This window comes from Macaca fascicularis, chromosome 1 (genome assembly GCF_037993035.2).
Source record: "Macaca fascicularis isolate 582-1 chromosome 1, T2T-MFA8v1.1".
Taxonomy (NCBI): Eukaryota; Metazoa; Chordata; class Mammalia; order Primates; family Cercopithecidae; genus Macaca; species Macaca fascicularis.
The window spans coordinates 143,687,440-143,701,861 of NC_088375.1; the positions used below are offsets into that span (position 1 = coordinate 143,687,440).

The 14,422-nt window shown below is 39.3% G+C and overlaps 1 protein-coding gene, 1 long non-coding RNA gene and 1 pseudogene across 40 annotated transcripts in view; 2 read left to right on the forward strand and 1 right to left on the reverse strand.

Moving 5' to 3' along the window:
- Positions 1-204: 204 nt before the first annotated feature.
- LOC102133335 (large ribosomal subunit protein uL18 pseudogene) lies at positions 205-1,097 on the reverse strand (annotated as a pseudogene).
- Positions 1,098-2,873: 1,776 nt separating this feature from the next.
- ZNF644 (zinc finger protein 644) overlaps positions 2,874-14,422 on the forward strand; it is a 101,476-nt gene continuing 89,927 nt past the window's right edge. For 9 of the 39 annotated variants that reach the window (XM_074001831.1, XM_074001868.1, XM_074001906.1 and 6 more), the window contains exons 1-2: positions 2,874-3,174; positions 3,960-4,540. Coding sequence is in view for 1 of the 39 variants with exons in the window: in XM_045367455.3 (XP_045223390.2) it covers positions 3,369-3,475 (107 nt within the window). In the remaining 38 variants the exon portion in view is untranslated. Of the gene's footprint in view, positions 3,890-3,959; positions 4,541-12,663; positions 12,782-14,422 lie in introns of all 39 variants that reach the window. The other 30 variants (XM_065518861.2, XM_065518911.2, XM_074001917.1 and 27 more) reach the window with 9 other exon arrangements.
- LOC135964693 (uncharacterized) lies at positions 6,585-11,876 on the forward strand. The gene is made up of 2 exons (XR_010577225.2): positions 6,585-7,282; positions 8,214-11,876. It is a non-coding gene; the product is annotated as an uncharacterized lncRNA (long non-coding RNA).

Sequence of the window (14,422 nt, forward strand, 5' to 3'; positions counted from 1 at the left end):
ATTCACAATGTATTATGAATTTTCTCCCAGAGTCAAACTGTTTTCCACATCTTGACTTTCATTCTCAACTGCGATTTCCTTAAATATTTTGGCATTGAGCCACATAACTCGTCTTTGGATTTTTCCAGTACCTGTATTTTTTTTTTTTTCTGTCCATAAGTTTATTGTCTTTATCTGAAAAATCCTCATAGAAAATTGTTTGGTTTAGCTCTCAGCAGCTCACTCCTGAACTCTGAGGAAGTTTGCCTTCATTGAGCTACCCAATCTTTCTTCTGAGCAAGGGACATTTTGGGACGGTTCCACCTCTTCTTTTTAACTTCTTTCTTGGGCTTCTTTTCATAGACTAGACTCTCTCATATAGCAGCATGAGCTTTCTCATACAACTCCTCCATCATGTCTGGAGTTACGCTGTTCTTTATGTATTGAGAGAACTGTTTCTTGAAGCATCTTCATCTTATTCCGTTAAGTAGCACATGTAATCTGAAACATTCTGGCCCATGATGTGCTTCTGGTGTACTTCTGCATTACATTTCTTGCTTTCAGAATCATAACCAGGGAATTATTTAGTACTGTGAGGGACAGACAAGCCTTCATGCACAGCTCCCTTCAGGGCACCAAAACCTTTATTGCCAGTGATAGTTCTGGCAAGACCTGCATCCTAATTGCAGGTAAAGGCACCTGGCTGACCATCAATGCTTACCACATTGTAGTTACCGCCAGTCGCCTCCACTTGGCCTTCATAGATCTTGTCCATGCCAAACCTATTGAGAAGCCTGCGGGCCAGCAGCAGGCCAGTACAATACGCTGCAGCATTAATTTGTCAGGTCAACCTTCACACTGTATTTTGGCAGTTCGTGTGCATATGCCGTGCAGACTATCATATCTCCCTCTATACGGACATAAGCAATCTGACAAATGATATCTCTGTTTGTTACACGAACTATCATCCTGTATTTGGGTGTGTTGTATTTATTTTTATCCTGTATCACCAAGCGTTTCTGAGCATAGTAATCAGTTTTACCCTCTTGTCATCTTCTAAATTTCACTTGGTATCTCTTAAAGTAGGCCTTATTCTTAATAACTTTTACAAACCACATCCTGCAGAACAGAGACCCGCGTCTGCGGCTCAACAGAGACCTTACGTGTATTTTTTTTTCTTTTTGCATTACTTTATTCAAGTTTTCTGTCATTATGTTTCTCCTATTCATAGACAGTTTTTGAGATCTATTTTGTTTGTACAGCGTTTCATCAACTATTACTACTTCTGCTATTATAATTACTGTGATTACTTTTACTGCTATTATGACTTCCACAGTATTACACTTCAGTTGCTGAGTTCTAGTGTAAAAAGCAGCTTCATTAGTGAGACACGTTTCTGATCATGGCTGAGTTCTGAGTGGTTCTATTTGCTTGTGTGTTTTGTCTGCGCGTTAGTCAGTGGTGCACATTTATGACAATTATTTTCTTAGTAACTGCTTTTACAGTGATATAATGTGAGAATTTCCATAGTGCATAATATTTTTGTTCTAAGTCCAATAGTAAACTGAGAATGTCCAATTTTAATGGATTCTGCAAATGAAATGATCCAAAGTGCACCCCTTCCCCATTGACTGCAAATGTATACGTATTTATATTTTATTGTTTACACATTCATATAAATAAAAAAGGAAGATTTGCATTTTCTTTTTTTTTTTTTTTTGAGACGGAGTCTCTCTCTGTCTCCCAGGCTGGAGTGCTGCGGTGAGATCTCGGCTCACTGCAAGCTCCACCTCGCCGGTTCATGCCCTTCTCCTGCCTCAGCCTTCTGAGTAGCTGGGATAAAGAACCCAAAGAACTGTGTGACTTTGAGAAAATCACCTTACTTCTCTTTGTCTCATTGGGTTATAATGAAATCAAACAAGTTAGAACAATGTCTGGTAAACAGTAAGCACTCAAGTGTTAGCTATTAAGTAATAAAGCAATTAATGTGTTTAGTCAAATATTTGTTGTTTGGAATCTATGTTTGCTGTTGCCGAAGGCATCATTCTATAGGAAAGAGAATGTTTCTCATTCTTCTCAAATAAATGCAGTTATGGTATATTCTTCTGAATGTCAATAACATCTTGAGGGTTTGGAGGGCCACAGTAATGACAACTGTACAACTAAAGAAAACTTTTTTATTTTTAATTTTTTAGATGAGTAAACAGAGGTTCAGAGAAGCCAAATAATTAAGGCGGGACCAGTAGATTTCTCAAGAACTCTTGGTTAATCTTAAACACGTTAGCAGTTTCTTGTTGGCTCAGTCGAAAACCAAAATAATAGCCCACTCAGTGTTTCTCTGCCCCCAGGATCCTGTGGTGAAGGCTTGTTAAAAATGAAAATTTCCAGAACCCTCTCAGGACTGATTCTCTGAAGGGTTAACCAGCATCTTAGGTGCTTCTTATATAACTTTAATTCGTAGAACCATGACACTTTCAGTAAGGCAGGGAGAGAGTATCCTCAGAGAGTCAAACTGGAGCAAACCTCGGCCACCTTTTAGGGCCGGCTGTCCGGGTAACTGAGATGTCACACTTGATGCTCTGCCTGGCCATCAAGCAACTCCCAACCATCTGCCCCCTTAAGATCCTAAAACCTTCCCTCTGCCATTACTCCACAGTTGTGATTGGCAAATATTGCATTCTTCGGCTGTTTTCCTCAACGGGAAGAAATAACAGAGATTTTTGCAAGCTCGTGATCATGGAACTCAAACCTGGGCCTGTTCCACCTTAAAGGGCCTAGGCATGCCTAGTGCTTGGGTCTTGCAGAGTTTGGGCACCACCATATTTGGAGCGTGCCTACTTTGGGGCGGGAACCTCCTTGGGAGTGATTAGGTCAGCGCTGGGGGAGGTGACCTTGTTTGGTTTCTGGCACCCGAGAACAGTGGTGCACTGTTTCCGCTGCCCCCGTTTGTCTAATTGGCCCAGACGCTCCACCAGTGCGAAGCTTTCCGGGAGCTCCTCGCTGGCCACCCCCGCGGCCCGCAGCCCGGCAGAGGCGGGAAAGCAGCGCGCCTGCGCCGTGGGAACCGGGGCTGGAGGCGAAAAGCGGGGAGCGGAGGGGGGCCGCTGGAGCCGAGTAGCGTACAGAACGGCGTGTGACGCGGGGACGCCGCGCGCTCCCAACGTCGCCCCGGTTTGACGCACACGGCACCAAACTGTGAGTTTCAGGGGTTATTTGGTCAGATTCGCCGGGACCCGAGTGGGTTTCAGGCCTCTGGGCTGTGGCAGCGGCGGGACTGAGGGTGGCGGAAGAACTTGGGGGACCCGGCCTCCGGCTCTCGAGCCCGGGGAGCTACGCCCTAGGCTGGGTCCCAACCATCCGAAAGGACGCATTTTGCCGCACAGGCTAAGATGGCGGCGGCGGCCGAGGAGGCGGAGTTGGTGCTACACAAGGAGCCCGGGTCCCGGGTTCGGGGAGGCGGCGGCCGCAGCGGTCGCTGGGGGCCACGGAGCCTGAGGTGAGCGGCGGCCGCCGCCGCGGGGCGGGACTCGGCGGAGGGATGGGGGGGCCTTTCCGCTGCGGCGTCGGAGGATCCGGTAGCGGACACAAAGGGGCTGAGCTGGGCACTAGACTTGGGGGTTTTGTTTAGTCACATGAAGCCGAGCAGCCAGTGAGCAGTAGGGGGAAGGGGCCGAGATCAGGCGGCTTGGGGAGCCTGGCGGTCGCCATTGCAATGCACTGAGTAACGGGGCGGGCCGAGAGCGGTCACCAACCCCTCTCGTTGAGGCTGCTCGGTTGTGGCCAGAAACGCCGGCTCCGGCATTTACTGTACACACCCCTCCCCTTACTTGGGACAGGACTGCATAGCCCTTCCCTCCCCCCGTCCTGCAAGATCTTATGCGACTAGGTGCCTGGGAAGTAACAGCAAGAGGTAAATCTCTCGAAGTGTTTGGGTTGCCAGGGCTTGGTGGGTGTCCAGCTAAAGCTTTTTGCCTCTCCAGGTCTGATTCTCTGGCCTTTGTGTCCCTGGGAAGTGACTCTGCCAGAGGAAAGCAGGTGTGCTCCACTTCTCCCGTGAACCTGAAGATGAGTTGTCCCAGACTCTTCTCAGTGATTGGAAGCTTAGGTGGTGGAGCTAAAGGTTACTTGTTACGAGACTTCTACAGACAACTCTTGTTGGGATCCATCTATGGTTTAGCAACATTAGTGGAAAAGTTTTCTTGAACTGTATAAGTAATACTGACTTTGAATATAAAAACGTTTATATTTAGACTTCAGATTTTGTGTGATCATCAAACTCAACGAGGGGATAAACATAATTGGGGGCGAATGATGGTCCTGTCTTGTTAATACTTTCAACAGAAGTATCAAAACACCACTGTCTATCCTGTCCAGTCCTGACTAATTCCACGCTTGTTGCATCTGGATGGTAGATTTGTTTTAATTGTGTATTCCCTCCCTGCAGTAGTTTGCTTTAGTTGTAAACAGTTTTTGGTCCCATAAGAAGGAAAACGTTTCAAAAAATAGACAACTAAAGTTTCTCAAAGAAAGGAAACCTGGCTCTTTGCCTTCAGTGGCATGTGTAAGTATCTAGGGAACTTGGTGGCAGTAATACTGCATTTTAGTAGGTTTGCTAAGAAAAAACTCGGTTTTATAATAAGGCTATAATCTAGCTTAAGACTTTTGAATTGGTGAAACATAAAGCTTGATTAGTATTAATGCAGTGGTATGTATTGCTTTTAAAAGCCTTACGATTTCTAACAAAGTTGTACTGCAATTATATCATACTTTGTGTTGGTATTAACTAATGAAGTACAAGATTTTGAAACACCTAATGTTTTGTGTTGGCTATTAACAGAATTCCTTGATTGGAGGGATATTTAAACACATCAGTGTTCAGGTCTCTGTGTTCAAATTGAAATTTGAATTTTTCAGAATTACTTAACTTTCATTTCCTTGTTCTTTTCAGATATATATTTTCTCTTTTTTTAGCTTTTCTTCTAATACAGAACAGTCTTGTATTAATGAGTAGGAGATGCATTAACATTAGCAAATGTTTTCCTGGATCATGTAGTTTTACTGTGGAAGGAATATCAAAGAACAACTGCTCTTACCCTCCTCTTTTACAATATATTGAGGTCCAGAGATGATTAAGTTAGTGGCATAATGGAAAATTGCCTTTCAGCCTCTACCCATTGCTGTTTGTATTTGTCATATTGCTGGGATGAGAAGGTGAATATCTACAACTAATAATGGTTAAAAAAGGGGATGTTATTGAGAATACTTGTTAATTAAGTATTATTAGGTTCATGAGAACTTCTGTGACAATAAGTTTAAAACTTTCGTATTGGCCGGGCACGGTGGCTCACGCCTGTAATCCCAGCACTTTGGGAGGCCGAGGTGGGCAGATCACGAGGTGAAGAGATGGAGACCAACCATCTTGGCTAACATGGTGAAGCCCTGTCTCTACTAAAAATGCAAAAATTAGCTGGGCGTAGTGGCGCGCGCCTGTAGTCCCAGCTACTCGGGAGGCAGAGGCAGGAGAATCACTTGAACCCAGGAGGCAGAGGTTGCAGTGAGCTGAGATCGTGCCGCTGCACTCCAGCCTGGCGACACAGTGAGACTACGTCTCAAAACAAAAAACAAAAAACTTTCATATTATATGGTAACTTAGTTTTTAAAGTGACTTTCAGTGAAACAAAATCAGGTACAAAATACAGAAATATCGGATAGTTTCAGAGCAATGTTGCTTTTGAATTTTAAGGTTTTCCAAATGTAGTCATGACCCAGAAATTGAAAAATTAAAAAACAATCAGGTACTTGATAAATTTCTTTGAAAGTTTGAAATAACTGCTGTTATTGCCAGTTATTACATAAGAAAAGAAATGAGATCAATGCTGAAAATAATGGTGTCTTTCATTTTGTAATAGTGTTTTGGTTGGATAAACAAATGTGCCACTCAGAATGTTCCTTTTTTTTAAAACAACTTTTTAAGACTACTGCTTCTACTGAGTGGTATCTCTAAGGTCTGTCAGGAAATTGAACAAGTAGTGACTGTCATTTATGGTGCGACCCTACAGTGATCTTTAACTTCTTTGAATGTCAAATTTAGCAAAAAGTTAACTTGTTTTAAGGTTTTAAAAGTTTTTATGGGTCATTTCAGGTGCTTTTAAATTACTGATTTTTGTAAGTTGATAAGCTGTTTTACAATTTTCAATATTATGTGAGTGGATTTACTTACACTTTCATTTTGTGAAAATTAGAGTCACTTTCAGGTTATTTGTAGTTATAAAGTCGTCTGTCACCTGCCAACCTTAAACATTTTCCAGTTTTAATTTGTCCTTCAAGTTATGATAGTGTTTTGGGTGAATTGAGACTGTTAATGGGTAGCAGGAGGAGAAAAGAAAGTTTCAAGGAGAATAGAAGTGGTGGGATATCTGCAATCTAGAGAAAGGTCAGGTCCATTTTTTTCTGTCATCCTAAATACTGTTCTTTAGGGTTACTTATTTTGACCATTTTCTTAGGATGTGATGATTCTAGAAGGAAAAGTGAATCTTATTCTTGTGGGAAGGCTTTTCAGTCAGGTCCTAAGACGATTGTAGCTTGTAGCAAATAGAGAAATTGGCATGTTGAGTTATCTAACCCTAATTTTATAGAGCACTTGTTTTAGCCATTTTTTAAAAGTGTTTTCTAAATGTTTTAAATTAGTAACCTTGTAAAATAAAACAAGAGAATGAAGAGTGGATACTATGGATACATATTCAGATGAGCTTTTATTTACACTTGTTATTTTTCTGGTGAAGAGAATGTGTCATAAATGGAGAATCTGTAAGTATTGAGTAAAGTTGTCAGGTATAGCATTGACTGAAGCAGTTCTAGACGTGGTGTTTTTGATTCCGGTTTATTACAGGGAAATAAATTGCTATCAATAGTGCAAGCCATTTACACCATTGAGTTTTGGGAGATTTGAGAATCATGGAACTGATGCTAGCACTAGCTCACCCTGCTGGTTGGCTAAAAGATATCTCCTCTTCTCCTTAAGAAACAAACATGAAGATCACAGGAGACCCTGAGGGTAGTAGAACTCTAAATTAAATTCTTTCTTCAAGGAGAGGAAGTTCCCATGAAAAAGGTGTTTTCTCTTCTCCAAGGTCGTAGTTGCTGCATTCTATTTTTTTTTGCCGATCTGCCAAGTTGAACCATAGAGTTACTATCCTTTCTTTTTCTTTCTTTTTGGTGGGGGGACAGAGTCACAGTTTGTTGCCCAGGCAGGGGTGCAGTGGTACAATGTTGGCTCTCTGCCACCTCCACCTCCCATGTTCAGGTGATTCTCCTGCCTCAGTCTCTCAAGTAGCTGGGATTACGGGCGCCTGCCACTGTGCCTGGCTAATTTTTGTGTTTTCAGTAGAGATGGGGTTTCACCATGTTGGCCAGGCTGGTCTCGAACTCCTGACCTCAGGTGATCCACCCGCCTTGGCCTCCCAAAGTGCTGGGATTACAGATGTGAACCACCGTGCCTGGCAGGAGTTACTGTTGTTTTTGAACTTCCTGGGAACTCTTATGTGATTATGGAGAGTTAGTAGATTTTTTTCTTTTAATTTCAACATAAGAAATCCTTTGACAGTTGAGAAATGTTAGGAAAACAACCCTGTGAGACTAACTTTCCAGGAGGAAAAAAGCAGAGGATTTCAAGAGGAAGAGGACGAGGAGCCTGCCAGGGCAGAAGCAGCAGCAGTGCACACTTCTCTTGGTTGGGCGAAAGTGAGACTGGATTAAGGTTAGCGTTTCTGAGAGATTTTCTTTCCACTCTCCTTCTACTAATCTTGGCCCTACCCCTTCTGTCTGCTAGCTGTAGTCTTTCCATTTCGTTTGGAATCCTTGAAACAGATCTTGTAAGTAAAAATAAAGATAAGTGATTTGTTACATGAAACTTAATTCTGCTAGCCTAGATTTTGGTAGAATTGAAGTTGGGTTAGAGTGATGAATGCAGATTTTATGTGTTAAGCCTTTTGATATGTATATCTTCTTTTAAGTTGGAAATACAGCTTTTAAAATACTTTATACAGGCCGGGTGTGGTGGCTCACACCTGTAATCCCAGCACTTTGGGAGACCGAGGTGGGTGGATCACTTGAGGTCAGGAGTTTGAGACCAGCCTGGCCAACATGATGAAACCCCGTCTCTACCAAAAATACAAAAATTAGTTGGGCGTGGTGACACGTGCTTGTAGTCCCAGCTACTTGGTAGGCAGAGGCAGGAGAATCGCTTGAACTTGGGAGGCATAGGCTTCAGTGAGCAGATACTGTGCCACTGCACTCTAGCCTGGGTGACAGAGTGAGACCCTGTCTCAAAAAAGAAAGACTTTGTACAAACTCTAGAAACATAAATATGTCTTGAGCCAAATAGACAATTGAAAATAAAAATACCTAATAAAGTGTTAAGATTAAAATTCTTTACACTTTACAAAGCATGTTTACCTGTAGTCAATCAATTTTCCATCTAATTTTTTGAAAAGATTAATATTTTACTTACAGGTATCTCTTTCCTTAGTTTCTTGAGAAAGATGTTAAGTGCAGTCATGTGCAGCGTAATGGTGTTTTTTGGTCAGTAGTGGACTTCATTTACGATGGGGTCCCGTAAGATTATAATACTGTATTTTTACTGTATTTTATGTTCTGTGTTTAGATACACAAATACTTAACAGTTATGTTACAATTGTGTATGGTATTCAGTACAGTAACATGCTTTACAAGAGCATGTTGTGACCTAGGAACAATAGGCTATACCAAGTAGCCTAGGTGTGTAAGCAGCCTCTACCATGTAGGTTTGAGTACACTTTGTGATATTTGCACAGTGACCAAATTGCCTAAGAACGCATCTTTCAGAATGTACATCCATGCTTAAGTGATGTATGATTGTAAAACTAGCACTTTCAGAGCACCACTTAGTGGGGAGGAGAGGGGTGATTCCCAATTTATTGTTGGTTTGTGAAGGTGGGTAAAAGCCTTCACAGAGTTGGAATTGCCTTTTGTTTGCTACTGACTCACTAAATACTTTACACACAGACACACACCTGTGTGCATATATATACACACACACAGAATCACAATTGCAATTGTAATTATGCATATATAAAGAGGCAGGATGTGATAAGTTTTAAAAGTGTAAGCCTTGAAGTAAAATTGGCAGGGTTCAGATTTAGCTGTGTGAGCACTAAGCAAGTGGAATTAGTAATTACCATCTTCAAAGAGGTTTAGGGTTGATATTACCTAATTCGTGTAAAGTCCTTAGCTTTCTGGCACACAATACTGAGTAAAGTAAGTGTTAGTTGTTAGAGTAATATAGTTATTGTTACCATTGTTTGATTATTCTTTCTACATGAACTTGAAATTTTCACCTGTGAGTGATTTGGAGTTGTATACTTTTGCTAATGTACCATTTTAAGCCATGCCTATAAAGACAAGGTTGTTATAGAGGAAGTGAGAAGTAGGCATCAAAGTGTGCCTTCTCTGATTGTAGCAGTAGAATCTTATAACCAGGTTAAATATTTCAGGAATGCATTCCCAGCACTGTCAGCAGATGAGTAGATGCACTTGGGAATGAGTACATTTTAATGAAGTTATTTCCCAACCAGTGCATTGGTTTGTCTTTGTTACACATCCTGAATTTCTTCACTCTTCTTTCAATTTTTGACTGTGAGGCCATGTGGTGACCATTAGTAGAGAGAAGAAGGTCAGTGACTATGCATATTTGTAATGTACATATAAACCCAAGATGAGAGTGAGGAGTGACTGGTAGGTAGCTAGATTGAGGAGGGTGGAATCTAATCTTTTCATTGGATAGTCTGAGTTGGGAATTTCCCAAACAGCATTTCCTTTTGCTGTTTTCCTCTCCACACTTTGTTTTGTATATGTCTGTGCTGGTATGGTGTTAAAGTTATCAGTTCCCCCTCTTTAATTTTCTTTCTACCACTAACCTCCTAGCACAAACACAGATTTTAAGCTTATAAGCAAATTTGTCAAAGACAGCTTATAAAAATAATTTTAGGTTCACATGAGGAGGGGTGCTAGTATGAAATTGTAAGTTTTTCATTTATGCTTGGAAAATACTTACAGCAATTTGGAAAGTGAGGGGTGAAGTCACCCATAATCTTATTACCATTATATAATTATTAGTATTAAAGACAGATGACATTAAGTAAGCATCTACTATATTCTTTTAATAATCCTGTGATGTATATATTCCCACTTTACATGTGAGGAAACACATCCACTTAATAGTGTAGCAGCCAAGTTTGAACCTAGGTACATCTTGAGAAAGGTCTGGAGAGAAGACCTTTCTGTTCTACCTTCCTGTTCTTCTTTTATATATATCCTTTTACCTAGTTGTTATACAATTTGTAAGTTTCATCTCCTAGTTTTAAAACTTAGCATTATAAAAACATTTTTCTCCCTACCCTTATTTCAAGTGGTGTCGTATTGCTCACATTGTCTATTCATAACACCATATAAAGGCTCTTTGTCTTGGCTGCTGGACATTGATACAATGATATTGACCAAAATGGATGCTGCCCTTTACTGAGTGACTAAGATGAAAAAAATCAGACTTAATCAGAACTAATACTTTATGGGATTTGGATTGCTACAGGTTTAATCATGCCATCTATCCTTGCTGGTGGGACATTTGAACTTAGAATTGGATATAAGTAAAATACAGATGAGAAATTGAATAATTTATAGCTATCTGAAAACAACTTTTTAAAATATATTTTAACACTTTGAAATGCCTTGCGCTTCCTTGTGAAAAATCTTAAAGGGATATTAAATTTAAATGGGCACTTAAAACTTATGTAGTTACTATTAGTAATTCCTAATATAATTTTATTTACTTCATAAAAGAAAAAAGCGAATTCTGGCACTCATTGGGAAGATGGCATTATATGTTGATATAATTTGTGGGACATAGTGACTATAGTTAATATTGCATACTTCAAAGTTGCTGGGAGAGTACATTTTAAGTGTTCATACCACAAAATATAACTAAGTGAGGTAATCCATATGTTAATTAGCTAAATTTAACCATTGCATAATTTATATGTTTTTCAAAATGTGTTGTATACCATAAATATATACAATTTGTATTAGTTTAAGAAGAAGAAAAAGATAATTTGTGGGCATTTATAAATAGATTGTATAGGTCAACCCTGCACAATAGAAATATAAGTTGAGTCACAAATGCAATTTTAGATTTTCTATAGCTACATCAAAAAATAAAAATAAATAGGTGAAATTTTATTAATGGATTTTTATTTAACACAGCATATCTCAAGTACTATTATTTCAACATATAAACATGATTGAACTACTTTACATTTTTTCTTTTTTTTAACCATATTAAGTCTTCAAAATCTGTTGGTATTACATACTTAAAGCACATCTCAATTCAGACTAGCCAGACTTCAGGTATTCAGTAGCCACATACAGTTACTGTGTTAGACAGTGCAATTACAGATAGTAAGTCCTATAGGGGTACAGAGAAAGAATAATATAGAAATAGAACTGAACAGTAAAGAATGGCTGAAAACAGAAAATGCTTGAGAAGAATATTCCCATAAAGAAGTGATGGGAATTAAAATTAAGCAAATACAGTTTGATACCAGGTAATAGAGTGGCTTGAATCCAGTTTAGGGAATATAGTTTGGGGTGTGTGTGTGTGTGTGACTGCGAATATGTATTGGAGGGTGCCTAATTCATGTCTCATACATGAGCACTTGATACATACTGAATTAGCTGGGTGCATTGGCTCACGCCTATAATCCCAGCACTGTGGGAGGCTGAGGCAGGCAGATCACCTGAGGTCAGGAATTCGAGACCAGCCTGGCCAACATGATGAAATCCCACCTCTACTAAAAATACAAAAATTAGCTGGGCATGGTGGCGTGCACCTGTAATCCCAGCTACTTGGGAGGCTGAGGCAGGAGAATCGCTTAAACCTGAGAGGTGGAGGTTGCAGTAAGCCAAGATCATGCCACTGCATCCCGCGTGGGTGACAGAGTGAGACTCTGTCGCCAAAAAAAAAAAAAAAAAAAAAGATAAATATTGAATTAATATTTAGAGAGAATTAATGTGACACCACAGAAAATGCTGGAAAAAACATCCTAACAAAGCCTTGTGGATCTTCAAAAGGGAAAGAGTTTCGTTTAGGGAATATTGATGTTCTGTAATTAACAATACGATGGATTTATAAAGAAGGATGAGAATTGAGAAAAGGTTTTTAGATTTAGCTATTATTGGTTACTTGTTTTTAAGTGTTTTATTTAGGTATAACTTACAGTGCACTTACAGTGAGGTGCACAAATCTTAAGTACAACTCAATAAATTTATACATATAAGTATACCCAGGTAACTCCCAGGTACTGGGAGGTACTGGGTTACACCTGGGGAGAAGAGGATGTAAAAAAAGCATAGACATGAGAGTTGTGGAATGCAAGCATTTTCCCTGGTTAGAGCCTATCTATTTTAAATGAATTACCCAGATTGAGATGTAGAAGAATGTTTTTCTTCACTGATTAAAGGCGCCTTGTGCTCCCTCCTATTAATTTCTCCCTATAGAAGTAACCACTATTCTAGCCTCTAATCTCTATCACCATAAATTAGTTTTTGCTTGTTTCTTTTTATTTTCCTTCCTTTTTTTTTCTTTTGAGACAGGGTCTCACTCTGTCATCCTAGCTGGAGTGCATTGGCGCAATCTCAGCTCACTGCAACCTTCACCTCCCAGGCTCAAACGATCCTCCCACTTCAGCTTCCTGAGTACCTGGAACTACAGGTGCGCGCCATCATGCCTGGCTTATTTTTTTTTTTTTTTTTGTAGTAGAGACGGGGTTTTACCATGTTGCCCGGGCTGGAGTTTTTGTTTCTGAACTTCTTATGGCATATTTGTTCTCCTTCCCAAGGTTAGTGAGAATTGATGCTTGAATCCATCTCTCTTTTCTTCTGTCCTTGTTTGGCGTTGTTATGAATTGGGAGGTAAATCAGGTGAAATTTGGTACTATGGCCCTTTTTTCCCCCCAGTGACAAAATCAAAGAGGTGCTTCTTAGTGTTCATAATAGTACTCCTTTAGACATTAGTTTTATGACTTGATATTTTGTTTAGAATGCAGAGATTTGAGTTGCCTCCACCGATAATATAGTTGCCTGGCTTGCTGTCATTACAGTGTTCTCTAGGCATATAGCCAGGAGGTAGGTGGAGGAGGTTGTGGATTGCCTCCTTATATAACGGTTTTTGGAGCCTCTTTGATAGTAGCTTCCAGGCATTTTATCAGTTAGCTATTAGGCATTTTAGGTTGCTTATTAAGGTATATGGGTATTTCTGATTTTAGTTTTAGAAGTAGGAATAAATAGGTGTACTTTTTTTTTTATAGGTAGATATCTAACCTGTCCAACAGAAAAGTAGAATATAACTAGAATGTTACCTTATGGACAGTTGCTTACAAGTGTGAATGGTTAAAGCCCATGTAGGAGACTTTATAAATGGAAAACTGAAATAGAATTGTTCATCATGGTTTTTACTTTTAGTGCTTGAATCAGTTTTTTTCCCCAAATGGAATTAATAGTTGTAGCATTATTTTTTGTAAATACTGAATAGTAGAAACCTTAATGTAGTATAGAAATATTAAATTGGTGCTTTGCAGATAAAGAATTTTTTTCTGAAATGTGTATTATAATAAAGTTGTTAAAAGTACATAATAATAAAAAATGTGTCTTCACATTCTAGTATATCTAGTTTTGAAGAATGAATATGTAAATTGTGCAGAAATGGATATGAAAAGACTTTCTCATTAGCATTTGGATTGCGAATGCTCTTGAGTTTATAAATGAAAATATTTACTCTATATAAAGAAGTTTTGTCTTTTGGAATTTGTAATAAATTTGTTTAATATACTCTTGCTCCAAGGATTTTAGTATTTGTCTTGAAGAAATAATAAAATCTCGCCTGTCAACTTTTCTTATTGTAGCTTTTGTGAAGTATAAAAGGCTAAAGCAAATTGGTTAAATTAGACATTAAAAAAACTATATGATTATTATCTCCAAAATATTGAGACTTTATACATAACAGCTTTTGGGGGCTAGATTTAGAAAATCACTAACATAAAACAATTAGAATTTTCTTAATTATCATCCTCAGAACTAATGTGTGTAGGAAAAAATACACTCAAGTTTGTGTTCTATGTTTACATGTTGTTTTGACAAAAATGAATGTTACATTTGAATTTAGTTTTGGGAGATTTCAGTTTTTTTGTATTCAGAAAAGTCTTGTCTGTCTGGTTGTATTTCCCCCAGTTTTCACATGTTTTATTTAACTGGGTTAGTTGTCATACAAAATTCAGCTAATGCTTCACTAGGAGTAGGGATGCACATATACAGAGCACAGGATATGGCGTCTACTCCAAAGAGCTCATGATCTAAG